The 27,596-nt window shown below is 40.0% G+C and overlaps 2 protein-coding genes across 3 annotated transcripts in view; both read right to left on the reverse strand.

Moving 5' to 3' along the window:
• TSG101 (tumor susceptibility 101) overlaps positions 1-11,948 on the reverse strand; it is a 42,855-nt gene extending 30,907 nt beyond the window's left edge. For both annotated transcript variants that reach the window (XM_044258928.1, XM_044258927.1), the window contains exons 1-3: positions 11,821-11,948; positions 5,195-5,279; positions 2,253-2,318 (exon numbers count right to left, since the gene is read on the reverse strand). In XM_044258928.1, coding sequence (XP_044114863.1) covers positions 2,253-2,318; positions 5,195-5,279; positions 11,821-11,862 — 193 coding nt within the window. In that variant the 5' untranslated portion in view covers positions 11,863-11,948. The remainder of the gene's footprint in view (positions 1-2,252; positions 2,319-5,194; positions 5,280-11,820) is intronic.
• A 1,610-nt stretch (positions 11,949-13,558) lies between these two features.
• The window catches only part of UEVLD (UEV and lactate/malate dehyrogenase domains), a 57,683-nt gene continuing 43,645 nt past the window's right edge, over positions 13,559-27,596 (reverse strand). Inside the window, exons 10-12 of the mRNA XM_044258929.1 lie at positions 20,980-21,043; positions 17,330-17,453; positions 13,559-16,299 (exon numbers count right to left, since the gene is read on the reverse strand). Of these exons, the coding sequence (XP_044114864.1) occupies positions 16,132-16,299; positions 17,330-17,453; positions 20,980-21,043 (356 nt within the window). The 3' untranslated portion in view covers positions 13,559-16,131. The remainder of the gene's footprint in view (positions 16,300-17,329; positions 17,454-20,979; positions 21,044-27,596) is intronic.

Below are 27,596 nucleotides of genomic sequence, written 5' to 3' on the forward strand. Positions count from 1 at the left end.
GTTATGGACATTGGGGAGGGTATGGGCTATGTTGAGTGCTGTGAAGTGTGTAAGTCTGACGATTCAGACCTGTATACCTGGGGCTAATAATACATTTTTATGTTAATAAAAAATAAAAATTAAAAAAAAACAACTAGAAAACTTTGTTGAGTGAACAAAGCAATAATCACGAATGGACCTTGAGTATGATAACACTTATGTAAATTCTCAGAACATACAAAGTAAGATTGCCTATTGTTTATGGAAATGTGTGTACTAAAAGCACAGGAAAGATATATAAGCAGCTTGGGGTAAAAGATCTATCTGGGACTGGAAAAGGAGAGCTGGTTAGGAAAGGTCCCATCCATTTTATGTAAAACAAAAGCTCTGGAGTAATTATGACAAAGTGTTTTTGTTAAATCTAAGTAGTGGATACAAAAGAGCCTGAAAAACTGTTCTGTGGGCTTTTTTTCATGTCTGAAATATATAAAAATTAAAGTTTAAAAAAGGTAAAAAAAAAAAAAAGATTTTATTTATTCACTTATTTGACAGAGAGAGAGAGTACGCGAGCGAGCACAAGCATAAGGAGAGGGAGAAGCAAGCCCAATGTGGGGCTTGATCCCAGGACCTCGCAATCATGAGCTGAGCCTCAGGCAGACTCCCAACCTACTGAAACACCCAGGCACCCCCTTTATTCACCTTTGTATCCACAGCCCCATTCCCTATGCCTCATGCACAGCAAGTACTATATAAATCAATGGGTGTGTTACAGAGACAAAGGTCTTAGGTAGTCACAAGGAATAATTAAGAAACAGAACTGTCCAAAAAGAGAATAGTCATTCATGAAGCTGAATGCTCCCTTATCACTGTAAGTATTCCAGCAGAGGATGGATCACTGGCTAAAAGAAACATAATTATCCATGATCAGCATTATCACTGATATCAAAACTACAATAGCAGCTACTTAAAAAAAAAAAAAAAGGTTTTATTTATTTATTTGTCAGACAGAGAGAGACAGAAAGAGAAGGAATACAAACAGGGGGAGTGGGAGAGGGAGAAGGAGGTTTCATGCTAAGCAGGGAGCCCGATGCGGGCTCCCGATGCCCCATGACCCTAGGATCATGGCCTGAGCCGAGGGCAGACACTTGAGTGACTGAGCCACCTAGGTGATCCATAATAACTACTTTTGATATCTGTTTATTACACACCAGGCTCTGTGCTAAGTCCTTTACATTATCACAATGAATACTTTTTTTTTTAAAGATTTTATTTATTTATTTGACACACAGAGATCACAAGTAGGCAGAGAGGCAGGCAGAGAGAGAGGAGGAAGCAGGCTCCCTGCTGAGCAGAGAGCCCGATGTGGGGCTCGATCCCAGCACCCCAGGATCATGACCTGAGCCGAAGGCAGAGGCTTTAACCCACTGAGCCACCCAGGAGCCCCATGAATACTTTTTTTAAAATTAGTTCTATTACCGTCACAAAACTGACAGATTACGGAGACCTGAAACCTTACTTTGCCTGACTTTAAAGCCTCTACCTTGGCCTTTATACTATACAGCTTCCCATTGTTGGGAATGTTTGGATGGGGTGGGGGGGCTGAACTACAAGGTATTTTTTAAAATCCCTCTCTAGGGGTATCCGGCTGGTTTGGCAGGTAGACCATGAAACTCTAGCTCTTGGTGTTGGGTTGTGAATTCAAGCCTCACGTTGGGTGTAGAGACTGCTTAAAAATAAAACCTTTATTAAAAAAAAAACAAACAACAGGGTGCCTGGGTGGCTCAGTTGGTTAAGCAACTGCCTCATGAGCATGAGGATCATGCTCAGGTCATGATCCTGGAGTCCTGGGATCAAGTCCCACATCGGGCTCCCAGCTCCACGGGGAGTCTGCTTCACTCTCTGACCTTTTCCCCTCTCATGGTCTCACTCACTGTCTCTCTCTCTCTCAAATAAATAAATAAATAAATAAAATCTTTAAAAAACAAAAACAAAACAAACCCGTTCCTAGTTCTAAGATTCCCTGATTCCATGAAACATCAAACTTTTCCAGTGCATTGGGCATTTATTTGCTGATATGCTTTAGCAAAGAAGGGGAAAAACTGAAAATATTAGGTGCTGCTGCCAAATGAAGTTCAATTAGAATAAGTTAAAATCTCTATATCATCATTTAAGTCAGGAGAAAGTAGGTTTCATTTACTTACAACTCTTTGGCAACCTACAAGGTGAATCGCAATGCATCTATATTGGAAACATAAATTACATTTTATGTTTACCTTTATAAGGCACAGGAATTGTTCCAGTGAGGTTCATTAGTTCCCTCGAACTGCCATCATTAAAAACTGAAAAGAAAGAACAATGATTCAATCATAAGCATTTTCACAAATACTCCCATATGAATTAATGTTTCAGAAACACTGGTTAGAACTCATTATTACCCTTGAAAGGAGCTAACTTGTTAATATCTCATTCATTGTGTCCAGTAACAAAATATCCTTTGTTGATTGGTTCAATGGGATCGGTTTTTAAATGAATAAAGAAAAGATGCTTTGAATTACTTGGACAAATCAGTGTGAGTGCTATAGTCCCAGCATATATAAGCTTTAGTCCCCAACTAATATGATTATAAAGTCACTCAAAAATCACTATCAGCTGATACCACATTAAATGTTAATTCAGAATCATTAAATTTTAGACTGCCCAGATGTTTATCCCTAGTCAATGTCATTCTCAATCCCAATGTAGTAGCAAAACACAGTATTAAAGTTTTCAGTCAAACAGACATCTTTCAATACAAGTACTTCTCATATCACGTTAAGTTTTTCTATTTGTAATTGATTATAATTAGGCCACATGACTTATATCATATGGACTGCTATTATTATTATTATTTTTTTTAAGAATTTATTTATTTGACAGAGAGATCACAAGTAGGCAGAGAGGCAGGCAGAGAGAGAGAGAGGGAAGCAGGCTCCCCATTGAGCAGAGAGCCTAATGCGGGGCTCGATCCCAGGACCCTGAGATCATGACCTGAGCTGAAGGCAAAGGCTTAATCCATTGAGTCACCCAGGTGCCCCTGGACTACTATTTTTTGTAATAATGATTTGGAATTAATACTGTATTGCACAGAAAAGCTGTAATGTGCAGTACAGAAACACAGAACTGTATTGTTTACCTCTGTTCTTTCACTTAGCACTGACAATTATAATCTGTGCTATAATTCATTCTGATTTTGTGCTTTTTAAAAAAAAATCACCTTATGTAAATTTAGATTTTAATTACTCTAAAAACATGGTGATAACAATGGTCTAGACTTGGTCCAGCCATATAAATCTATATAAAATTTATTCAGTGATACTGGAGTCTGCCAGTTTATAAAGATTTCATTTATAAAGATTTTCATTTATTTTGAGAGAGAGAGTGTGCATGTGTGCTTTTGCACGGGGTGGGCCAAGGGAGAGGAAGAGAGAAACCTAAGCAGACTCTGTGCTGAGCATGGAGCCCAACAATAGGACACTCGGCTCAATCCTACAATCCATGAGATCATGAACCTGAGTTAAAACCAAAAGACTGACACTTAACTGACTGCCCCTCTTTGTCAGTTTAGATAAACATATTTATTCTTTGAGCCTGCAGTAAAAACTAAACACTTTACAGTGAAGTTCTAGCCCCAGTCACTTTTTTCCCCCCCTCACTAAAGCCATTTTTAAATTAACTCTAATTTTGGTAACATGAGGTTTTCCCCAGATCTAAGTACTACAATATGTGGACAGGAAGGAAAATCGTGCCCTAGGTTTGGGAGAGAAATTCTGGTTCATGTCTTTTTTGTTCTAAAAATACAGAACTGCTTCTCCCTCTGTTAACTCTCATCTTTTGTCACCAAGCTCCTAATGTTTTCGAAGCCCTAGGAGTGAGTGGAGTTTAGAATGACAGCCTTACAAAAAAACTTAGCTTAGAGCCCTCAGTGCCAAGAGCCTCATGATGGACAGGAGGCAGCAGGGGTTTTCCCTTGGCCCTGGCACATTAGGGGTTTATAAGGACATCGAGTTGGAAAGATAACAGGATTGGTGGGGGACAAAAAGACCTTAAAAAAAAAATAAAATAAAATAAAAAAGAACAACTCTAGGGAGTGCCTGGATGGCACAGTCTGTTGAACCATGAGAGACTATGGACTCTGAAAAACAGTCTGAGGGGTTTGAAGTGGCGGGGGGGTGGGAGGTTGGGGTACCAGGTGGTGGGTATTATAGAGGGCACAGCTTGCATGGAGCACTGGGTGTGGTGAAAAAATAATGAATACTGTTTTTCTGAAAATAAATAAATTGGGAAAAAAAAAAAAAAAAAAAAAGAGTCTGACTCTTTGTTTCAGCTCAGTTCATGATCTCAGGGTGGTGAGATCCAGTCCCATGTCGGGCTTTAGCAAGGAATCTGCTTGAGTTTTTCTCCATCTCCCTCTGCCACCCTGTCCTTCCCCCCAATGGCTCTCTCTCGCTAAAATAAACAAATCTTAAAAACAAAACAAGACAAAAACAAAAACAAAGAACAAATCTACGAATTGTCAGGTTTTTCCTTAACTCTCAATTTTATTTCATCTCAACAGAAAGTAGACACACACTGTACCTACCTACTCTATAGAATTAAGGACCATATTAAAAAAATGTTTTCCTCATCTATAAAATGAAAGAGATATTCCAGAATATTATTTTGCAAAATGTGTTCCTGAGAATATAAAGAGATGTTCTGGGGAGAAAAAAAAAAGTTTAGTAGTTAATTAACTTTAGGATATACTGTATAATAGAGTCTCTTCTCTCCCCTCTTGTGAGGCATAACATACTAGCATATTAAAGGCTCTGAGATATCTTGCTGCAAAGAAACCCATTTAATTTTAATTTATAATTGCTCAAACTTATCCCTTCATCCCAAGAAACATTCTTCTTAACTATGGATAAAATTTGGGAAAATGATAAACTAAATTATTTTTAAGATCCCCTCTAGGTCTAAATTTGCACAGTTGTTATTTTTTTTTAAAAACTTAAAGTAACTAAACAAATCTGTTATTACTAGATTGTGTCATTTCCTATACCCCCAACACTTTCATTAGGTGGAGGCTCAATCTTTATAAAGGAAAAACCAACAAACTTAGAAGAAAATGGGAAACCTACAATCATTAACAGAGTAAATTCAAAGTACAGTAATTGATATTTTTATTATATAAACTCACCATATGAATCCAATACAGGTTTGAGATCTTTGTATAAAGTAATAACATTGACAGTTTCACGTACAGTTAGGTCTCTGTATTTGTACTGAAAAGCAAAATCACACAGGAATTTAGTTTTAAAACCAATGCACATATTTTACTGTTAGGCTTACTACCTTCAAATCTTATTTTCTTAATAGCACTCTTCTTGAAAGTATAATGGTTTTTGTTGAACATTAATATTGATTAAAGCCTGAAAAACCTTGATAGCTTTCTCTCTGGCTACCTATTCAAATCATTTACTCACCTCCATTTTTAGCTCTTCTTTCCAATTGGAAAGATCAATCCACTAAATCAAATCGCAATCTTTTTCAAAGACCTAGCTTTCACCTCTCTCCCCCTTCTTAATGAATCCTTTTCCAGACTTCCTTTAAGCCCACTGCGATCTCTCCCTTTTCTCCAAACTCCAGCATCTACTGTCAATACCAACTATTTTGCAATTTATCATTTAAATATTGTATTTTCACACCCCACGTTGTACTACTGCACTCCAGGAAAATGAGGAACCTGGCTTACACGTTCTTGGCAGATGAGGAGCTCATGAGACAGGGACCCCCATCTTATTACAATACATCAAAGCTCACCAGTTAATTAGCTCCATCCATGTACACAAAGCTTTTAGTCAGCTTTTAGTGTTTCTCTCTCAAAAAGAAACAATCAGCTATTCCAGAAAGACAGACTCCAAGAAGCAGGACAGAGACCAAAACAAACAGAAATGAAGGAATTAAGAAATTAAAAAAAAAATGCAAGGAACAGAAGAAAACTTCAAAAAAGAATTAGCATTAATACCTTCAAAGAAGAAATGACGTTATATTCATGAGACAAGGACACTAAGAGAAGAAAGGACTCTTGAATATAAAAATTTAATAGCTGGGAAATGAGCATTCAACAGGAGGATCAGAATACAAGTCAGAAAAATCTCACAGAGCCTAGTGAAGATAAAGTGGTAGACAATAAAGGAAAAATACAAGAAAAGTTAGGGAATAAATCCAGAAGGTCTACTGAAAGGGCTCTCTTCAGAATTTCTTGCCCTCTTACGACCTGAGGTGCCAATTTTCCCCTGCTACGGGATCAGTACTATTAGCACACAAACCTGCTCCCATTTCTCCCATTCTATTCTCTCTCTCTCTCTCTCTCTCTCTCTCTCTCACACACACACACACACACACACACACTCCTGACCTCCCATCCCCTCCAGTTAGGACCACACTTCTCACAGTTCTCCTTTACAGCAACTCTTGCAAGGAACTCCCTACATTTGCTGTGACTGCTTTTTTTCCTATTCTCTCTTTTTAGAACTTTTTATTAATGAATATTTCAACACATACCCAGATACAGGCAGAATAGTACAGTGAGTGCCCTATATCCTATACCCAGCTTTGATGATAATCAACTCATAGCCAATCATAATTCATAACCTAATTCACCTTTCCCTCCTCCTGTAATATTCTGCAGCAAAGAGTAACGTCATATCCTATGGTCCATAAGTATTCGTGTATATCTTTAAGATAAAAACTTATAAAACCCCACATATTATCATACTAAACTAACCCATTTCCTTTTATCAAATATGCAGTTGCATGTCATATCTTGTTTTTTTTTTTTTTTTAAAGATTTTATTTATTTATTTGACAGAGAGAAATCACAAGTAGATGGAGAGGTAGGCAGAGAGAGAGAGGGAAGCAGGCTCCCTGCCAAACAGAGAGCCCGATGCGGGACTCGATCCCAGGACCCTGAGATCATGACCTGAGCCGAAGGCAGCGGCTTAAGCCACTGAGCCACCCAGGCACCCCTGCATGTCATATCTTGTTTGAACAGAGATCCAAATAAAGTCCATACATTATCATTTGTTTAAATGTCTTTTAGGTCTCTTAATCCATAGTTTCTCTCTTCCACCCCTCTCCAACAATAGCTTTACTGTGATAACTAATAATTCATATGCCATATAATTCACACTTTTTTTTTTAAAAGATTTTATTTATTTATTTGGCAGACAGAGATCACAAGTAGACAGAGAGGCAGGCAGAGAGAGAGAGAGAGGAGGAAGCAGGCTCTCCGCGGAGCAGACAGCCCGATGCGGGGCTCGATCCCAGGACCCTGGGATCATGACCTGAGCCGAAGGCAGAGGCTTAACCCACTGAGCCACTCAGGTGCCCCATAATTCACACATTTAAGATGAATGACGTAAGTTCAATGGTTTTCAGTACTGAGTTGTGCAACCACAATTTTAGAACACTTTCATCAACCCCAAAACAAATTTGCACCCCTTAGCAATCGTTCCCTTATAACACCAACCTCCATTTACCCCAGACAATTGCTATTTTGTTTCTATCAATTTGCCTACTTTAGATACTTCACAGGAATGGAATCATATAATCTGTGGTCATATATGACTAACTTCTTCCACTTAGCATGTTTTTAAGTTACATCCACGTTGTAGCATGTAGTTCTCCTTTTCGTTGCTGAAGAATATTCCATTACAGGGATATAGAACATTTTATTTTTCTATTCCTCATCAGTGGGCTCATTTCTATTTCTGCCCCTTGGAATTTATTTGTTGAAAACACTGGTCAATTAGTCCTACGGAGATTCTTATGCTTTGGATTTAGCTAACTGCATCCCCTTGTTGCAGTTTAATACATATGTTCCTATGTCCTTCGGATTTCCTGTGAATTACTAGTTGGATCTGAAAGTTATCTTTTTCAGGATTTTTTCTGAATTTCACTTCTTTGCCACTTCTTCTCTACCTACCCCGCCCCCACAACATCATTTCACAGGTAACATATATTATCTGGGTATCTCTCTGTGATGTTAGCAACCACTGGTGCTCAAAGCCTACACCCATTCTCTTCAAACCCACTTCAATCAGGCTTCCGCACTTCCACTGAAATGGACTGTCAAAGTCCTCAGTAACTGCTCCATGGCTGTATGCAACGGCCAATTCTCAGTCCTTATCTTACTCAACCTATCAGCAGCATCTGACCAAGCTGATACCTTCTTTTTTTTTTTTTTAAAGATTTTATTTATTTGACAGAGAGAGATCACAAGCAGGCAGAGAGGCAGGCAGAGAGAGAGGAGGAAGCAGGCTCCCTGCTGAGCAGAGAGCCGGATGCGGGCTCGATCCCAGGACCCTGAGATCATGACCTGAGCCGAAGGCAGCGGCTTAACCCACTGAGCCACCCAGGCGCCCAAGCTGATACCTTCTTAAGACATTTTTTTCCACTTGATTTTGAGGACACCACCGCTTATTTTTCTCCTCTCTGTGTCTTTGCTGGTTCTTTCTCTTCCCCTAACCTCTAAATATTACTGAACCCTACAGCTCAGTCTTTGGTCCTCTTTATCTAAACTCACTCCTTTGGTGATCTCTCATGGCTTTAAATTTATGGCATAAATTTAACATTTATGTGATGTTAACTCCCAACTTAAAAAAAAATTCCAGTCTGAATCTTTTTCTAACCTCTAGGCATGTATAACCAATTGCCAGTTTGATAATCCCCACTTGGATATTTCATGAATGTCAAATTTAACATGATCAAAACTGAACTGCTTTTTCCCCCACCCCCTCGGGCCAAATCTCCTCCTCATACATTCTTCCAATCTACATCCAGCTGCTCAGGACAAAAACCTTGAAACTATCCTTGATGCCCCTCTTCACATCCACAGCGAACCTGTGAGAAAATCATATTAACTCTACCTTCAAAGATAAGCAGCATCTGATCACATCTCACTACTTCTGTGGCTACACTCCTCGTTTTAAGCCACCATCACCTCTCAGCTAGGTTACTGCCAACAGCCTCCTTATAGGCTGACTCTGTCTCCACGTTTAACCTCTACAGTCTAGTCTCAACACAGTAGCCAGAGCAAAACTGTTAAAAGTTAAAACAGATGGATGGCTTCGCATCCATATTCCAAGTGCCAAAATCCTTACACTGGCCTACAAGACCCTCCAAAATCTACCACTTTTATTCCCACTACCTTCCCCCTTGCTCATGCTACTCCAGTCACCTTAGCTTCCTCCGTTGTTCCCTTATCGCGCACAACAAGCTTCCATCTCAAGGCTTTCACACTTATTTTCCTTCTTCCTGGAATGTTTGCTTCCTCATCTCTTTCAGGTCCCTGCTTAAATAGATTTCTGAGAAAGATGTTCCGGTGTTCCTTTACGATTTCACATAAGTGCACTCCATTCCATCCCCTGCCCTGAGCATTCTGTATTACCCTTTGCTGCTTTACTTCTTTCCAAAGCATTTATCACTTTTTAGCATACTACTTAATGTAGTTACTGAGTTTTTATTGCCTTTTATGAGAATTTAAATTCCAGAAGAGTATTTTGTCTGACTGTTCACTGCTGTATCCTTAGAACTTAAAACAGTGTGAGGCATGGCAATCTTCAATGAGTCAGTTCTCTTCTACCTATTTAGTGGTGACTCCCCCTCTAGCAATGCTGTAAGAATACAGGTAGTTGTCTACATGAAAAATCTAAAGTATGAAATTATATGTGTAAAACAAGATGGACTAGAAGTAAAACTGTATCACTGTTAATTGCTAAAATGATGACAGAGAAGGGTATTAACTGAGTTAAACTGGGAGCCAAGATAATACTCAAAGGTAAAAATTATAATAATACATAAAAAGATCATTTAATGTATGTCAACTATACCTCTAAATAAAAAGACATGAAGTCAAAACACGTGGCCCAAAGTACTATGATGGGTATGGAGGTCCCACAATCAGATAAGGAGTAAAGGACCGTCACCCTTGCAATGTGCCCAGGGTCCTGGCTAATGATTCCTTCATCACACCAAACCCAACTGAAAGGTTAACCCCTGAAGGCAGCCCTCTACCAGAAAAAAGGAACTCAGGGAGCTGCTTTTATTATCCTACTTTCTAGTCCTACCTATCTATTCATAGGCTGGATAGAGAATATGTTAATACTCAGAACTGACATCACTTGTAGGAGACTCAGTTTTTCAGATATTAAGCCAAGAACCAAAAGTTAGGTAGAATGTCCTCTCCCACCTCTTCTGTGTATCTTTTTTTGTTGTTGTTCTTAGGGTAAAAAGAGGTTGGCGGTTGGGGGAGGCAGGGAAGATATAAAAAAAATCTTCTAAAGGTGTTCTGCATCTGTCTTTGAAGGCAGGTTCTGCTATAGGAAGTTCGGGAAACTTAATCATGGTTTTTTAAAAATTCAGAACCATTATTTGATTATTCTTGTCCCTTGACAGGAAGACTAAGGCAAAAACCTTAATACTAATGTGACCAATTTACACATAAAAAATGGCATGGAAAAGATACTTTTCAGTTACATCGTATGTAAAATAATGTACTGTTTTTTAAAGTGATACATAAATGTTTCAACACGGACCTGGGCCACCATCTAATAGGGTGCCCCCAAACTTCCTCTACAATCAAGAATGACTACTTTAACAAAAGAAAATTAAGAAGCCCAGAAGATATTAGACAATCAAGAGAAGCTTTATTTTGAAAACTGCCACTTCCTCTTTAGAGGTCATTTGCTTTTCAACCAAAGACTAGAGGCACGATTTTACTGGGGGACTGAGGGGGGTGGCGGTAGAGGGACCAAAGAACTAAGTTTATACACAGTGTGTGTTTTGTTAATAGTGAAAACTGCTTAAACTACTTTGATTCCTACCATTCTTGCTTTGACAAAAGTATCCAAAGCTAACCCACTGAACTGGAGAAGATTCAACTCTCAACCACTTCACACGCATCTAATTCCTAACTGATAAACTGAAAAAAAGAAAAAACGCCCACTATCACCCAGTTCACTCTCTTACCAGGTACCACATTTAAAGTAACGATCAAAATAATTCATGGCTCTAAAATGTAAAACGCCTCTCTACTTTTTAAGAATTAAAAAAATACACTGGTCTTGAACTTTGAAGATTATAAATTAGGTTCAAAGCAAACAAGTTCGCGTTGTAAGAACCAAACAATTAAAAGTGGTTATAAATCAAAGACTCTGAAATTCTCATGGAATTCTATTAATCCCACCGAGGTAGTGACGCACAGATACTTAGGCTTACCTGAACGTTTTTACTTATAATTGAACCAATTCAACCAACAGTTAACTGACCTCCGCGGGTCGGGTATTGAGCTGTGTGAGAAACATAAAACTGAAAAAGACACAATCTCCGGGGGCCGGGACGGAAGGGCGAAGACGGACGGATCCCTACACTGGGACACCGGTGGAGGACTATCTCAGATGGAGAATTAAGTCCACCCCGCTCTCTGTGTTTATAAAAACCAGGACGAAAACTACACTGCCCCACACAGACTGTTCCAAACTCTACCCGCAGAGAGGGGGGCGGGCGGCAGGTGACAGGCGGCCTCAGCTCCGCGCCTTTGTTGACCGTCGCCGCCCCCCGCCTCCGTCTTCCCCGGCTGTGGAGCGGGGATTCCGGCACAAGGCGACAGGCATCTCGGGGCTGGGGCCGCAAAGGCGGCTGAGGACTGCACTGGGCCTCCGGCCGGCCGAGGAGGCGCGCTGGGCTGAGTCCGGCCAGGCCCCGCCGGCACCAAGGGGAGTGGTGGGCGCGCGCCGGGTGGCCAGTGCGCCGAGGACTCACCTTGGACACCATTTTCTTGAGCTGGCTCTCCGACACCGCCATGGCGGCCGCCTCGCGACTCCCGTCCCGGCAGGCAGAGGGTCAGCCGCTCCGGGGCCGCCCCAGGCCGCCCCACACAATCACACACCTAGTAACCAGCCCCCCACCCCCCCCCGGCCTCTAACAACAGGAAGTCGGCCACCAGGCCAGCTCTTCCGCTTCCTTTACGTCACTTCCGGGGCAAGCAACTGAGGCTGGGAGCGGTGTAGGTTCCGACCCACCTGGTGAGCTGTTCTCCGTAAGCTAAGTGAGGTCCTAGTGATGAGGACAATCTTGTGAGGATCGAAACTTTGCAATGGGGTAACATCAGCAGGTGTTTCACGGTTGCCTCAGACGAAGGGAGCAGGTGCAGGGAGGGGAATAGGAAGGTTTTGCGAGTGAGATTTAATGACCGATTCAGCACTTGGGCTGGGAGTCAGAAAATTGTTGTGCGACTAATTTGCCCTTGTGATCATTGAAGGCAAGTGCAGTGTAGCTGGGATTTAAAGTTTTTCCCAACTCTGAGATGGGAGGCTTGCGTTAGATGATGCCTCGGGTCTCTCTGATGATCAGGTTTTGTTTCTGTGTTTTTAAGCATAAAAGTTCTTCATACTACATCCACAAGGGCGAAGTGCAGAGCCGTGGTTTCACAGGAATCCAGGCGGTGATTTCTTCTCTGGGAAACCATTCCCCTAAGCCAGAACGCTTTTCCTAGCCAAAATCACAATACACTGCATTCTACCTTGCAGCACAGTGCATATTAGCCTGCCCAGTATCAAAGTCCAAATCTTTGAGTGCAGGCTCATCTTCAGATCCCCTTGAACAGAGCAAGAGTTGGGGCTTGATCTTAATTGAATTTCGACTACCCAAAGAAGTTCTTCATGGTCATTTATGAGTCATTACTGCACTCACCACGGTGAGTGTACACGGTGCATTCAAGGTATTGTAAAACTTGGGTTTGATAATCTGTTTATGTTCATTTGGATGATGTTAGCTTAGTGCTAGTGAGGAACAGGCCGTGATATTAATTCTTTTCTGAGTTGGCATCTAGGTGAGGTCACAAACATAGAGGGCTTAATTGAAATCATGTGGAAGTATCTTAAATTACTGCCAACACAAGGCACAGGCTGTCCCAATAGGTATCATTTTTTTGGATACGGACATCCTTTGTTAATCATACAGTTCCAGTCAAACCAAACTATTGGGCAGTCTGTCTTTCTACTGCACCTCTTTTTTTTTTTTTTTTTTAAAGATTTTATTTATTTGAGAGACCGCAAGAGCAGGACGATCACGGAGGGAGGGGAGAAGCAGACTCCGCACTGAGCAGAATGCCCCACACAGAGTCAATCCCAGCACCCCAAGATATACAACCTGAACCACCCATGAGTCCCATAAAAGAACCACCTCTTTTATGTCTTTTAACTACTTAAAAGCAAAGTAGTTTTCAAACTGGTCTTAGAGCCACAACTTATTCAGAAGTACCCTCAGAGCAACTGTGCTTTATCATTGGGAGAGTGCAGGTAATATACTGCTTAAAGTTTTCTTGCTAGAAGTAATTTTTAAAAGCTTGAAAACAATGAACAGAAGCCACTCTTTTAATTTTGCACCTAAGTTACTTAAAATAAATAGCCTGGGTGTTGTATCAATTACATGAAACAACCTTTCTCTTCAATCTGAATAAATTTCCTATCATTCTTTCAATAAATTAGGCATCTTCTGGTGATTTTAAAGTCAAAATTTATTTTACTCATGCTCTTGGTACTTAAGGAAAGCTACAACATAAATTGGAAAATCAAATATTTATCTCTGCACTATAAAATCAAAGCATTTTAATCCACGCCCCACTAAAAATAATTAACAACAAGAGATACTGCATGATTTTGGAAAAACGAAACCGTGAAAGTTAAAAGAATAGTGAATGGCAATTACCACCAAATCATAGTGAGGTAGTGGTGGTACTGCTTCTTGACTTACATATGGAACCTACATGATTGAGAATACTCAGCACTTGAGGAAATAACTGACAGAATTATTTCTATAGGGTGGGCTTCTGCAGAGCAAGGACTATTTCTCAACTTTGAAAACTTAAATTCTAACACAGTATTTGGAGTAACAGTAGATGCTAAATAAGTATTTGTTGTATTGCATTCATTGTATTGTTGTATTCATTGACCTTCATTTATAATTAATATTGTGAACTCTCGGTAATTCATCTTTTACACAATGTCTTGCAATTAGGTTATTATTCAATTAGATTCATATTAGAAATTAGATAGTAGAAGTTACCTAATTTCTAATTAGATCATAGATATTAGAAAAATCTCATTTAAAAAATACAAGAAATGGTTCTTTCAGTTTTACTTCCCTATTTCATGCACCAGGACAGTGAGGATACATTGTTAAGAGTAACACCAAAATAATCTACCCAACGCAGTGAACTTACACAGAACTAATGCTTATCTCCTCAAACGTCCAAGGTTTTTAGCTCAAGTAATTCTCACAGGAATCTTTCCAAAAGTATTACATACTTTTCTACTTTCTTAAACATGGGACACTGAGTTTAATTTTACTTTATGATTTAAGCTCATTTGTAAGCATCCATTATTCAACTAAACCAGCATTAGTTTTACTGTTTCTAACCAGGATGTGTCTGCCCTATAAACCACCTGGCTCCTATCTCTCTGACCAGGTTTGGGTTTGCCTGTTATGTGCTTTCAAGGCACCTGGGACTTCTTCATAGCACTTAACTATTCTTGCAATTGTACATCTGTTCATGAGATTTTATTACAATGTCTCCTATAATAGATTGTATGGACCGTGAAGGCTGTGCCTAGTCCCGGCTGGCCCACTACTGTATCTGCAGCGCCCCGTACAGTGTCTAGTGTACTGTAGGCTTCCACTCAGTACCCTCTGAATGAAAAACAAATAAACACCTATCTCAGTGCATACTCCTTTTTGCTGTTTGCTGAGGGCAAGTCTGCAAAGTCAGGGAATCCATCTTTCAAAAACTATATTGGGGTAATAAAGAAAGTCAGCCCCTACATGAGAATAGAAGTAATCCTTCTGTAGCGTACAGAACCCTAGCTTTAAGGTATTGTGCTCACTGTTTTGGCTGTCAGGCTTTTTCTTCCTTCTACTGGTTAGAAAAAGAAGAGGTGATGTGGCCAAGTGCCCCTGGGTTGTGACGCCTGGGCACTAACCCTCAATCTTCTCCTCTATAAAATGATAGAACCTACCACAGCAGATGATTTTCAAGATTCAATAAGATAATAAAGTGCTCATCCCCCTGCCTGAAACAGCACTGTCAGTGTTGGGTATTACTACTAGTTGTGTCACATCTGTAACAATACCCGGTCTTTCACACACAACGTATTGTTATTGACGCATAAGGCATATATATGCTCAATCACTCCTTCAGGAGTGGCTAGAGGGTTTGTTCAGAACAGCCAATCCATCCAAGGCTTATAGTTTTTATAAGTCTTTTATAAGTTTTAAGACTAATAGTTTTTATGAAATCCTCCTGTTTTAGCGATAAAGTAAATTGCTTGGCTATTTTTCATAACCTATTTCCACTAAAAATATACCTTTCTCTATGGTACTACTAGTATAATGGGCTTTTGAGGTGCTGGAGATCTACGATAGAGCCCAAGAAGGGGTTATAAAAAATTTCAGAAAGGACAGTCTCACTGGAAATTTAACTACACTTTTTCTTCAACTATTAAAAATTCCACTTTCACTACTTGAAAGTGCACATAAAATTCGTTTTTTAAAATTTTTGGTAGCTAATTGATTTGAAGAGGGAAAACAAAATGCTTTCCCATTACTACCAGTTATATTTTAAAGAAGAAACAGTACCTTAGGCTGGGGATCTTTTGAAAGTACACCTAGCACAGATTCTGTAAATCATTACTGGGCCTTCAGCTTATCATGTTTAATAGTCAAGGAGTCACTTTTTCTTTTAAAAAACATAGTACTTTCAAAATACTCCCAAAGTGCTAAATGTGCTTTTAGTTGAGGATCCATAAATTTAAATGATGCATATTGTAGATGAATGTCTTCTTCTGCTGGAGGTTGGAAGAACAGTTTTAGAGAGCTCAAGAGCAACAAAGAAAATTAGATCTTTTCCCCCTCCCTATCTTAACTTCCTAAGGATTCAAATTACAAAGCTAATCAGAAACCATCTACTTTAACCAAGCAGTTTGTAAGGGTAAGTAATAAGATACAGAAATTCTCAACCCTATGTATGTTGGCAAAATTAAATGACCTTTCCTTTCTGGTAACTGAACTTTAGAATCAAAGTTTTAACTGTTGCTGGAGACCATGGATTGATGATGCACTGCTTTGGATTTTCTCAGTCACCACATCTTCCTTCACTGTGCTTTGGATGACTTCAGATACCCCACTGCTTCCAATGATGCAAGGCAAACTTAAAAACACTTCACTATTTATGTCATAGTATCCCTGAAATGAAAAAAAAAAATAATAGGGATTACAAGAGAACTAAATCACCGCAAAAAATTAATATCATAAATATGCATGCTTCCTTGCTTTTCTAGTTATAAACAGGTAAGAGATGAACTTAAAAAAAAAATGGTCTTCATTTAATTTCCAAACCTGCGATTGTTTTGGAAAATGCATGTGATAGGAGGCACGTGGTCAGGGACAGCCACTTGGTGGGGAGGCGAGCTGGCCTGCTGCTACACAGTGAGCAGATGGGGGCTGAGAAAAGCTGGTGAGAGTGAACTCCCAGTGGAGGGGTCCAGTCACATACAGTAACCTGTTTTGAGTTTTCCTTTCTGTTTTTTTTTTTTTTTTTTTTTAAGATTTTATTTATTTATTTGGCAGACAGAGGTCACAAGTAGGCAGAGAGGCAGGCAGAGAGAGAGGAAGGGAAGCAGGCTCCCCACTGAGCAGAGAGCCTGATGCAGAGCTCGATTCCAGGACCCTGAGATCACGACCTGAGCTGAAGGCGGAGGCTTAACCCACTAAGCCACCCAGGCGCCCCCCACTTTCTGTGTTTTATTTCCCTTCTGATATTCCAAAGTTTTCATGAAAATGTACTTAAGCATGTGTGCCTTGTCTTAGCTGTGCTTTAGGGACTCTAGACTTGGGATAAAGCGGGGAAGGACAGAGTGAGCTGGAGAAGCACCTGGATGCGCAGCTGGGACAAGCTGGCATGTCAGTCTGGGGTGACGGGACTGGCTGAGGTGGTAAATGACAACCAGAGCTTAATGGAATACACAAATTTTTCTTGAGACTTCCCCAAAATTACATGGGGCGGGGGGCGTAGCGGGGCAACCTGGAAGAAGTCCAGGCTTCCCAGAACCAAGCAGGACAGGGCTTTGCCTGAACTGTCTCCTCCCATGTGTTACTCTCGAAACCAGTAGATACCGAAGACACCTGAGATACAGTTGAAGCAGCACTTTTTCTGGATTTATATGAATAATTTTAAAGTTTAAAAACATGAGGAAATTATGAAAACAGCAATTACCTTTGCTAAAATTGATACAGAATGTATCTTCTTTTTATTGTTTACAATACTGTCAACCAGGTCAGCCACTGATAGTCCAACAGACCAGGATCTTTGACCTTTTACCCGTAACAGTTCCATGGCTCTAGATTACAAAAAATAAAAATAAAAATAAATTAAAAAAAATAATAAATCTGTGTAACAGTATTGTTTTTGCACCACACCCAGTGCTCCATGTAGTACGTGCCCTCCTTAATACAATGAATACTGTTACGCTGAAATTAAAAGTCTAATTCTGTTTATAAACATGGTAATATGTTAATGATATACTATCAGCGAATAATTATAGTTATATATAAGTCCTTTCTGTGTATATAGTACATTAGCACAGAATAAATCTGGAAAGATGCTCATCAGATTATTGCTTGATAATCTCTAGGTGGGGGTGCCTGGGTGGCTCAATGGGTTGAAGCCTCTGCCTTCGGCTCAGGTCATGATCCTGGGGTCCTGGGATCGAGCCCCACATCGGGCTCTCTGCTCAGCAGGGAGCCTGCTTCCTCCTCTCTCTCTGCCTGCCTCTCTGCCTACTTGTGATCTCTCTATCAAATAATAATAATTTAAAAAAGGATAATCTCTAGGTGGTAGAAATAAGGATATTTATGTGTATTTTTCGTCTTTCTTTTCTTTTTTAATTTATTGAGTTGAGAATGAAGAGAGGACAGGAGGGAGTATGCAAGCAGGAGGAGGGGCAGAGGGAGAGAGAGAAATCCAAGCAAATTATGGCTAAGAGCAGAGCTGATACAGGACTTGATCCTGTGACCCTGAGATCATGACCTTAGCCAAAATCAAGAGTCGGATTACTCAACTAACTGAGCCACCCAGGTGCCCACTGAAAACACTGATATCTACTTTTCAAATTACTCTCGAAAGAAGTTTTACTTATTTACATCCTCACTATCTTGTATGAGAATGCTAGTCTCATTGAATCAATGCCAACAATTACTTACAGATGGAAATAGTAACTTGTCTTGCTTGCTCTTGATTTAATGATGACCAGTGTGATCTCTTTCTGGATTTTTTATACCTGATTCTGAGAACTGCCTGTTAATTTTCCATTCCTCCATTTTCCACTGTATTTTTTTCTAAGAGTTCGTCCAGCAATGGTTAATGAGTTAACAGATGATAATAAAACATTATCTCAAAATTAAAATAGTAATAATAATAAATCTCAGAAAATTCACAAAGTATGCACATTTTGTTTTACACTGTTTAAGGTATTAATTAGATATTTTTGGGTTTGGAAGTAAGTTATATAGCAATTGTTAGGGAAGCCTAAAGATAATCTACTGGCAAAGTTTTTCTTAAAATGTCAGGCAGGTAGTTCACAGAGAAAATACAAATGGCTTAATAACATAAAAGAAGCTCACCTCCCCTAATATTTAAATGTGAGTTAAAACAATGCACCAGTCTTGCCTATCAAAATCAGCAAATTTAAAGAGACTGATAACTATTTCTGGAGAAGCTACAGAGAAGCAGGCCTGCCCATAACCGCTGTTGAGAGTGGAAAGTGATATCATCTTTTAGGAGAAAGATTTAGCAACATCTGATCTAGAAATTCCTCCTCAGGGATTTTATTCCACTGCAATATGCTCAAGTATGCAAATATATACATATGTTCGCCTTGTGTGAGACAGCAAATATTCTGGAAACAAGTCCGCAAAAGAGGACTGGTTCAATAAATCACTATCCAAATGTTGTACTGTGTCGCTCCAGAGAGAAATAAGGTAGATTTGTATGTTCCACATGGGAGAATGTCCAAGATTTATTATTAAGGAAACAAAGTTGCAAGGTAATATGAATAGCATACATCTATTTTGCAAATAACAAAAATAGTAATGATAATGTTTGCATAAGCATTGGAAAAATGTTTGGATATATGGATACTAAGCTGTTAATAGGAGTGGTCTCTGGAGAGTGGGATTACCCCGTTTTTCACTTTATACTTTATAGATATCTGTGGAATATGAAGTTTTATAACAGCATACATTCTCTTTGTAAATAATAAAAATGATATAAATTAAATAAACATGTTTGAATTTCTTCCTTTTATAGTTTCTTCCTTATAAATGCAGGATTATGTAGAGAATCAGATTAGAATGGATTATACAACACTCTTCTCAGTAAGAATATTCTTTTTTTTTTTTTAAGATTTTATTTATTTATTTATTTAATAGAGACACCGAGATCAGGAACACAGCAGGAGGAGTGGGAGGGAAGAAGCAGGCTTCCTGCCAAGCAGGGAGCCCGATGTGGGGCTCATTCCCAGGACCCTGGTATCATGAACTGAGCCGAAGGTAGATGCTTAATAACTGAGCCACCCAAGCGCCCCCAATAAGAGAATATTCTTTCCAGTTTTTATATGCTAAGAGTCTTTTTTTTTTTTAAGATTTTTAAAGATTTTTTTTTTTTTATTTGACAGAGAGAAATCACAAGTAGGCAGAGAGGCAGGCAAGGGGGGGGGGGAAGCAGGCTCCCTGCTGAGCAGAGAGCCCCACGCAGGACTCGATCCCAGGACTCCGAGATCATGACCTGAGCCGAAGGCAGCGGCCCAACCCACTGAGCCACCCAGGCTTTATTTGACAGAGAGAAATCACAAGTAGACGGAGAGGCACGTGCTCGCTTCGGCAGCACATACACTAAAATTGGGACGGAGAGGCAGGCAGAGAGAGAGAGAGAGAGAGAGGGAGAAGCAGGCTCCCTGCTGAGCAGAGAGCCCAATGCAAGACTCGACCCAGGACCCTGAGATCATGACCTGAGCCGAAGGCAGCTGCTTAACCCACTGAGCCACCCAGGCGCCCCTTTATATGCTAAGAGTCTTAAACTGAAGGTTTGTAAAGCTAAAAGTCTCCACCGAATTGCAGAAACATATGTTATTATGTGATGGTGAGACAACAGATGGCCTGAAAACACACAGTGCACAGAGTACAAACTGTAGGGTATGGGCCTTGGAAGGTGTGTGACCACAGGCAACAGACACAGCATCTGTGCATTATACTTTATTTTTGCCTGAACTTATATAGCTTATCCATTCATATTATATTAGTTTCCAAATGTATTTATGCATGATCAATAAATACATTATTATTTTTTAAGATGTATTTATTTTAGAGAGACAGTATGCATGTAGGGGCAGGGGCAGAGGAAGAGAAAGAGAGAGGATCTCCAGCAGGGAGCCCAACATGGGGCTCAATCTCATGACCCTGAGATCACAACCAGAGCCGAAACCAAGAGTCAGACACTCAACCAACTGAGCCCCCCAGGCACCCCGTATTAATTTTAAGTGATATGGATAAATTCTCTCTACATTTAGAAAATTGTCAATATCCTCAGATGTTGACCTCTCAGAGCAGGAAGTCAAGAACTACAAACAAGAAACCTGTTCTCCCCTTTACGCATCTACTGCGTATCTGAAATCAAGTTTGCAAGGCCCTCCTAGATCTTTCAGATAAGAAATCAAAGACTAAAACTGACCTCTTATACTCTGATCTTGTCCATACTAGCTAGTTTTGTTTGCAGAAGCCTGGTAAGGGCGTGCTGTGTAAACAGTTGCTATGGTACCACGAAGTACATGATTTTCAACTGGGTACATGCAAATTGACACTCAGTGTTACCTGTTGGACAACTGCACCCGAGAGTTAGGACTCATGACTTCTTCTTGGCCACCCCATGTGGGCACTAAAAATTAAAGGAAAAATTAATTATATGTTGCCAACAACTTCCTTAGGATTTGCATGTGATAAATGATCACTTGCAGTCAAGGGTATCTGTATGAAACTTTAAATACTTTCTCCCCTTTCTAGAAACAACTTTCCACTCATGGCATTGGGTATGCTGTGCCAACTTCCTGGGAGCTACACTCACCCCAAAAACATGATCCCCAGAGCCTATCTGCAGCCTCCTTCCCTGTGCTCTCTCATCAACACTAGTTCTACAAGAGCCGTCTTGCTGTCCAAGTAGAAAGCTTTCCTTCCTCAGCAGCAAACACTTGGCATTTGCTGAGATTACGTTCTTTCATCGGGCGAAGTATAATTTGGTCACCATTTTGGCTAGATTTGCACAGCTGTTAGAGAGGCAGAGTCCTGTTTGCTAAGAGGATCTTTTGGGTTACCATTTCGTCCCATTACATCATTTACCAAAAAAAAAAAAAAAAAAAAAAAAAACACCAAAAAATCAAAAATTCAAGCTCTATGTGTGAACTGGATATTTACACTACATTCTAATATTAAATAGAAATTGCCAGAAACATTTTGAAACCCTTCTAATGTTCATCTATTTCTCATCTGTGTGAAGGCATTCTTTAATACAGATGTGTATTGGGGTAGGCAAAACAAAAATACATTTGGATATTTAAGACAGTTTTTAAGGTATAAGTCTTTTAAAAAAGATTTATTTATTAGAGAGAGAGAGAGCAAGTGTGCAAGTGAGTGAGTGAAAGTGTACAGGGGCAGGCACAGAGGAAGAGGGAGGAAGACAATTTCAAGCAGATTCCCTGCTGAGTCCAGAGCCATGACCCTGAGATCATGACCTGAGCCAAAATCAAGGGTTGGTCACTTAACTAAGTCACACAGGCACGCCTACATTTCTCTTCTCCCTCTCTCTCTGCTCCTCCCCCCATTGGCATGCTCTTTCTCTCTCTCTCTCTCAAATAAATAAATCTTTAAAAGCTTTGATCTCAAATAAAAAAATTGTTATATGAGCAATACAAGTATATGTGGACAGATTAAGAGATTAAAAAATATTTTACATGGACAGAATGGTTATATATGAATTTTTTCTCAAAATTTTCTGTACAGGGGCGCCTGGGTGGCTCAGTGGGTTAAAGCCTCTGCCTTCAGCTCAGGTCATGATCCCAGGGTCCTGGGATCGAGCCCCGCATCAGGCTCTCTGCTGAGCAGAGAGCCTGTTTCCTCCTCTCTCTCTGCCTGCTTCTCTGCCTACTGATCTCTGTCTGTCAAATAAATAAATAAAATCTTTAAAAAAAATAAAAAATAAAAAATTTCTGTACATTGGGGGACCTTGGGTGGCTCAGATGGTTGGGCATCTGTCTTTGCCTCAGGTCATATCTTCAGATCCTGGGATAGAGCCCTATGTCAAGCTCCAAGCTTGGCAAGGAGTCTGCTTCTCCCTCTTCTGCCACTCCCCTGCTTGTGCTCTCTCTGTTCTCTCTTTCTCTCAAATGAATAAATAAAATCTTTAAAAAAAATTTTCTGTACATTACTGGTAAATTCACAATAGAAAATTGAGGGAATGGGGCGCCTGGGTGGCTCAGTGGGTTAAGCCGCTGCCTTCGGCTCAGGTCATGATCTCAGGGTCCTGGGATCGAGTCCCGCATCGGGCTCTCTGCTCAGCAGGGAGCCTGCTTCCCTCTATCTCTCTCTCTCTGCCTGCCTGTCTGTCTACTTGTGATCTCTCTCTGTCAAATAAATAAATAAAATCTTAAAAAAAAAAAAAGAAAATTGAGGGAAATGTCTGCTAAATGAAATACAGCATTTATTGACCTTGGAAGAGTGAATAAAAAGGGGCAAGGGAGGAATGAGAATACTCAGAAAGGGCACAAAAATATGAAATTATTAAATTATTAATGTGTGTGCACATATATAATAATCATTAAATTATTTTAAATTATATATTGTTATATTATTATATATTGTGTTATATATTAAATTATTTAAATTATATATTAAATTGTTTTGTGTGTGTGTGTGTGTGTGTGTGTGTGTATCACACTCATTCTTTCTTCTCTGAGTCCTGACTTCTAAGAGCCATGGGGAAAGAATGGAGAGAGGGAGAAAGCTTCACTATGTTCAACTTTTCTTGTGAGAATGTCATTAGAATTTTCAATTAGGTTTAGATGGACTTATTTTTTTGTTCATTTACTGCCCAACCCTTCAAAATTCCTAAATGTATGTCCAACCTATTTTAGGGAGTCCTTTCAAATACTGTAACTAATCAATCCTAATCTTTTTGGCCCCAATCCTCAGGAAAGCAATCCTTGGGCCCCAAATTTTAATGAACAGTGACCACGGTGAAACTCTTTTCCATTGTATATACTTTCCCTTGCGTAAGACTGATGCCCAATGCAGATGACCTAACAGTCTGTTCTGACATCCAACCATTAGATTTCTAAACCACGGTTTGAAGGAGTGACCTGCAGTTTACATAGGATATTAATATCAGAGCTGAAAATAGCAGCTCCAAAGCATATGTTCTGCTATCTAATTGGGTGGGGGCATAATATAGATGACCTTTGCTCACAAGATAGTATCAGCATCATTTCAAAACACATTTACTGAGGCCAATCCAAAGTCAAGGAGCTTGCAGTTTGGTGGGGTAAACACATAGGTAAATATGCAACTCTAACACAGTGTGATAATGATTATGTTAGAGGCATGAATTCCCTTGACCTGGAGAATTAGGAAAGGCTTTCTGGGAGACATGGTACTCAAGCCTAGTCTTGAAGGGTAAGCAGGAGTTAGCCAAGTGAATCAACGTTCAGGGAAAGGAAGAATCAGGTGCAAAAGCAAGGAGGCCTGAGAGTACATGAATCATTCAGGAAGCTGCAGGCTGACCACATGACTAGCACAGAATGCCTGGCAGGATAGCAGAAGAGGAAGCTGGCGAGGGGAGGGAAGCAGGAAACTAATCTTAAAGGGTCTTGTACGTCAGTATTCCTCCCCCAGGTTGTAGCTGTCGTTTGTCTCTGAAATACTTGACGAGAATTAATTTTATTTGCACACCTGATATTCTTAGTACAGTTTCCAAATCCTAATGTTGCTTTACGTCAAAGTGTAGTTTTACATGTCCTTTCGCTAATTTTCTATTCATCGCTGCCTTGCTGATTGCTGTAATAGAAACTACTATTTACTGGATATTAAAGCTGTGTTAGACACTGTACTAAATGCTTTCAATGAACTGTCTCATTAAGTCAAAGCAAGAGAAAGCACAGCTTTGGAGTCAGAGCAGGATTCAAATCTTCCTAGATATGTAATCTTGGGCAAATCACTTAACCTTATAGAGTCTTAAGCTTCCCCATCTGTTAATTTGGAAAACCACCGTCTCCTTCAGAGGGTGTTTACACATTTTAAATGAGATATGCAACACATTTAAAACACACAGTAGGCTGTCAATGAAAAGTTATTATAATTGCTATTACTGCATTGACGGCACTTATGCAAAAATATAACCAGTTGATGTTTATGGATGTAACCAGCAGAGGGAGCCTCTGTCCATTTCTGGCTTCAGGGCCAAGGTAAGTTCTACCTATTGTGAATACAACTATTTCTAAAACAAAGTACTAGACAGGATAAAAAGCGATCTGATGGTGGGGTCTAGATGGGACACAGGGAGGTGGGTTGGGGAGAGCATCAGTAGTTTCAGTGCTATCGGTAATGCTCTTAACTGACTGTAGATTCATGAATGTTTGTTCTATTATGCTTCAAAACATCTGGGGTGCCTGGGTGGCTCAGTGGGTTAAGCCGCTGCTTTCAGCTCAGGTCATGATCTCAGGGTCCTGGAATCGAGGCCCACATCGGGCTCTCTGCTCAGCAGGGAGCCTGCCTCCTCCTCTCTCTCTCTGCCTGCCTCTCTGCCTACTTGTGATCTCTCTCTGTCAAATAAATAAATAAAATATTAAAAAAAAAATCTGTTATACATTATATGTATTCTTTTATGTAGGTCAGATAGCACATAATATTACATTTAAGTGACCCCAGTTCACATCTACCTACATCCTTCTATTTCTAGTTCCCATGTGAGAGCTCAAGAAAGAATGACCATATCCTTCCCTCCTGTTTTTATCCTACTTCCTGTGGCCCTCTCTCTTAGCAAGTCAATGTTGCCTTCCCATTACAGTCATTTCCAGTGTTAGAGCTAAGCTTCCTAGAGACATGGTTGGGTTCTCACACATGTACATACCTCAATTGGCAGTCAGCACAGTGCTGGACGCTGGTTTATCAATTTCACTATCCTTTATTTTCTCTCTACAATTTGAGATATTAATGTAAGGACCTATTTAGCCAGAGAGCTTCCATCCAGTTAAACAATAACTTTGTTGTTTAAAACTTAAATTGTCCCTGGCCTCCTTCCCCCAGGGGACTTACTTAAAAACAAGTCTGGAAACCAGTCCCAGGTAACAAAGCCCAAACACAAGGGTGGGTCAGGCCAGGTGGAGACATCCAATGGGGGGGCGGTGCGCATACTATCTCCCTAGTTACCAAGGAGAACAGGCCCTCTCCTTTGGGCACCTTTTGGGTGCCAATTTTGATCAAGGTGATAGGGGGTTCAAACATCTACTAGGGTAAATTGTAGTTCAATTGGTCACTTATGTGTGACCTAACATGACTGTGCAGCTTTTTCTGTGTGTTACAATTTCATAGGCCACCTGTGCGTGGCCAGGCCCAACCACATGGCCTTTGCTCTTAAAAGCTAGTCTGTGAAGCAGAGAGAGGTCGCCCTCTCTGTAAGAGGCGCGGCCCCAAACGTTGGGTTTGATTCTTGATGCTCGGCTTGAAATAAAGCTTTGCTTGACCTTCGCTTCGTATGAGTCTCGCTCCTTTAATCACGGACCCATTACTGGGGGACCTAACAATTAATACAACCATACTGTGAAATGTTTTTATTCATTCAAGAACTGTAACTTATTGTTGGGACTGGTTAAATAAATTTTGATATATTCAGTAGTTTAAAAGGATGAGTGAAATCTATATATGTTACTATGCAATTATTTCCCCGTTGTATCAGTAAGTAAAATGTCAATAATGTATATACCGACTACTTAGGAAATATTTCATATATGTGCTTATCTACCCACAGAACATTGCCAGAAGATTACACAAGAGCCTATTAACTGTGACAGAATCTAGGGAGGAAAAACTGGGAATCTGGCATAGAAGGGAGACTTATTTTTTACTGCATATACCTTTTTGTACTATTTAATTTTTTGCAATATGAATGTATGACTTTTTCAACTAAAAGAGAACAGCTTAATAATTTATACTTCCAATAAAGAGAAGGTAAACACACTAAATATTCAAATAAATAAACAGCAGCTTAACAAAGAATAAGGATCATATTTCCTGGTTATATGGATAATTACCATACAGTTAACAATAGCTTTTAGCTCAAAAGGGTGAAGGAATCTCTGTGGAGTGATGTGATCAGGAAAAGCTTCACAATGCAAGTGAGGGCTTGACCTTGACCTCAAAGGTTGAGATTCCAGTATGTGGAGAGAGAGGAAGAAGTGCAAAGTTCCCTGTGGCTGAAGCAAAACTGTCGGGGCACAAGATCCCACAAGAACTGTGGGGGTTGTAGTCCTTCTAGTCCTTTTAGTCCTTCTTTGACCCTAAAAACTACAGTTTCTTTTTTTTTTTTTTTTTTTAAGTGTGGGTTTTTGTTTTTTTTTTTTGACAGAGAGATCACAAGTAGGCAGAGAGGGAGGCAGAGAGAGACAGGAGGAGGAGAAGGCAGGCTCCCTGCTGAGCAGAGAGCCCCATGCAGGACTCAATCCCAGGATCCTGAGATCACAACCCGAGCCGAAGGCAGAGGCTTTAACCACTGAGCCACCCAGGTGCCCCAAAACTACAGTTTCTTGTGCAGATCCCTCTTCTTGGGCAGATCACTCTTACCATCTCTTTATCCATTGCTGACTCCCTACAACAAAACGTAATTGATCCCTTGGGTCACTTCCAGCTCTCAAATAGTATTACTACCTCCTTAATCATAATGAGGAAGGAAGATTAGGGCTGTATTTTGGGATTTCTTGAATGCCAAGCAAAAGAACTTAATATTTTCATCAGAGGAAGTCAGTGAAGTCTTTTGAAAAGAGGAATATGATTTAGGAAGACTGGATTTATACAGGAAAGCACAGTAAAGGTCTGGCTAACATCATTATTAATTTGGTATCATTTACAGAGTAGATAAGAGGGGAAACAGCAAACTAATTGTGAGAGCTGCAAGGAATCAGAGAAGCAGGAGATCAACATGGACCAGAACTCAAATAGTACTAGTGAGTAAAATATGGGGTCTCAGGTGTATTTGCCACCCTAGGCATGCATTACTCTAATACATCTGCTCTAAGTTCTTTGCCACCCATTTCCAGGGTCCTGTTGATCAGGGTCTAGTGTCAAGGAGCATTCTGAGCCTGAAAAGTCATCCTGCTCAATCACAAAATCAGGTTTTGTAAAGGTTTCTTCGACAGTCTGACTCTAGCACTGAATTATCGAGGTAGCCA

The sequence above is a fragment of the Neovison vison genome, chromosome 7 (assembly GCF_020171115.1).
Source record: "Neovison vison isolate M4711 chromosome 7, ASM_NN_V1, whole genome shotgun sequence".
In the NCBI taxonomy this organism is placed as follows: Eukaryota; Metazoa; Chordata; class Mammalia; order Carnivora; family Mustelidae; genus Neogale; species Neogale vison.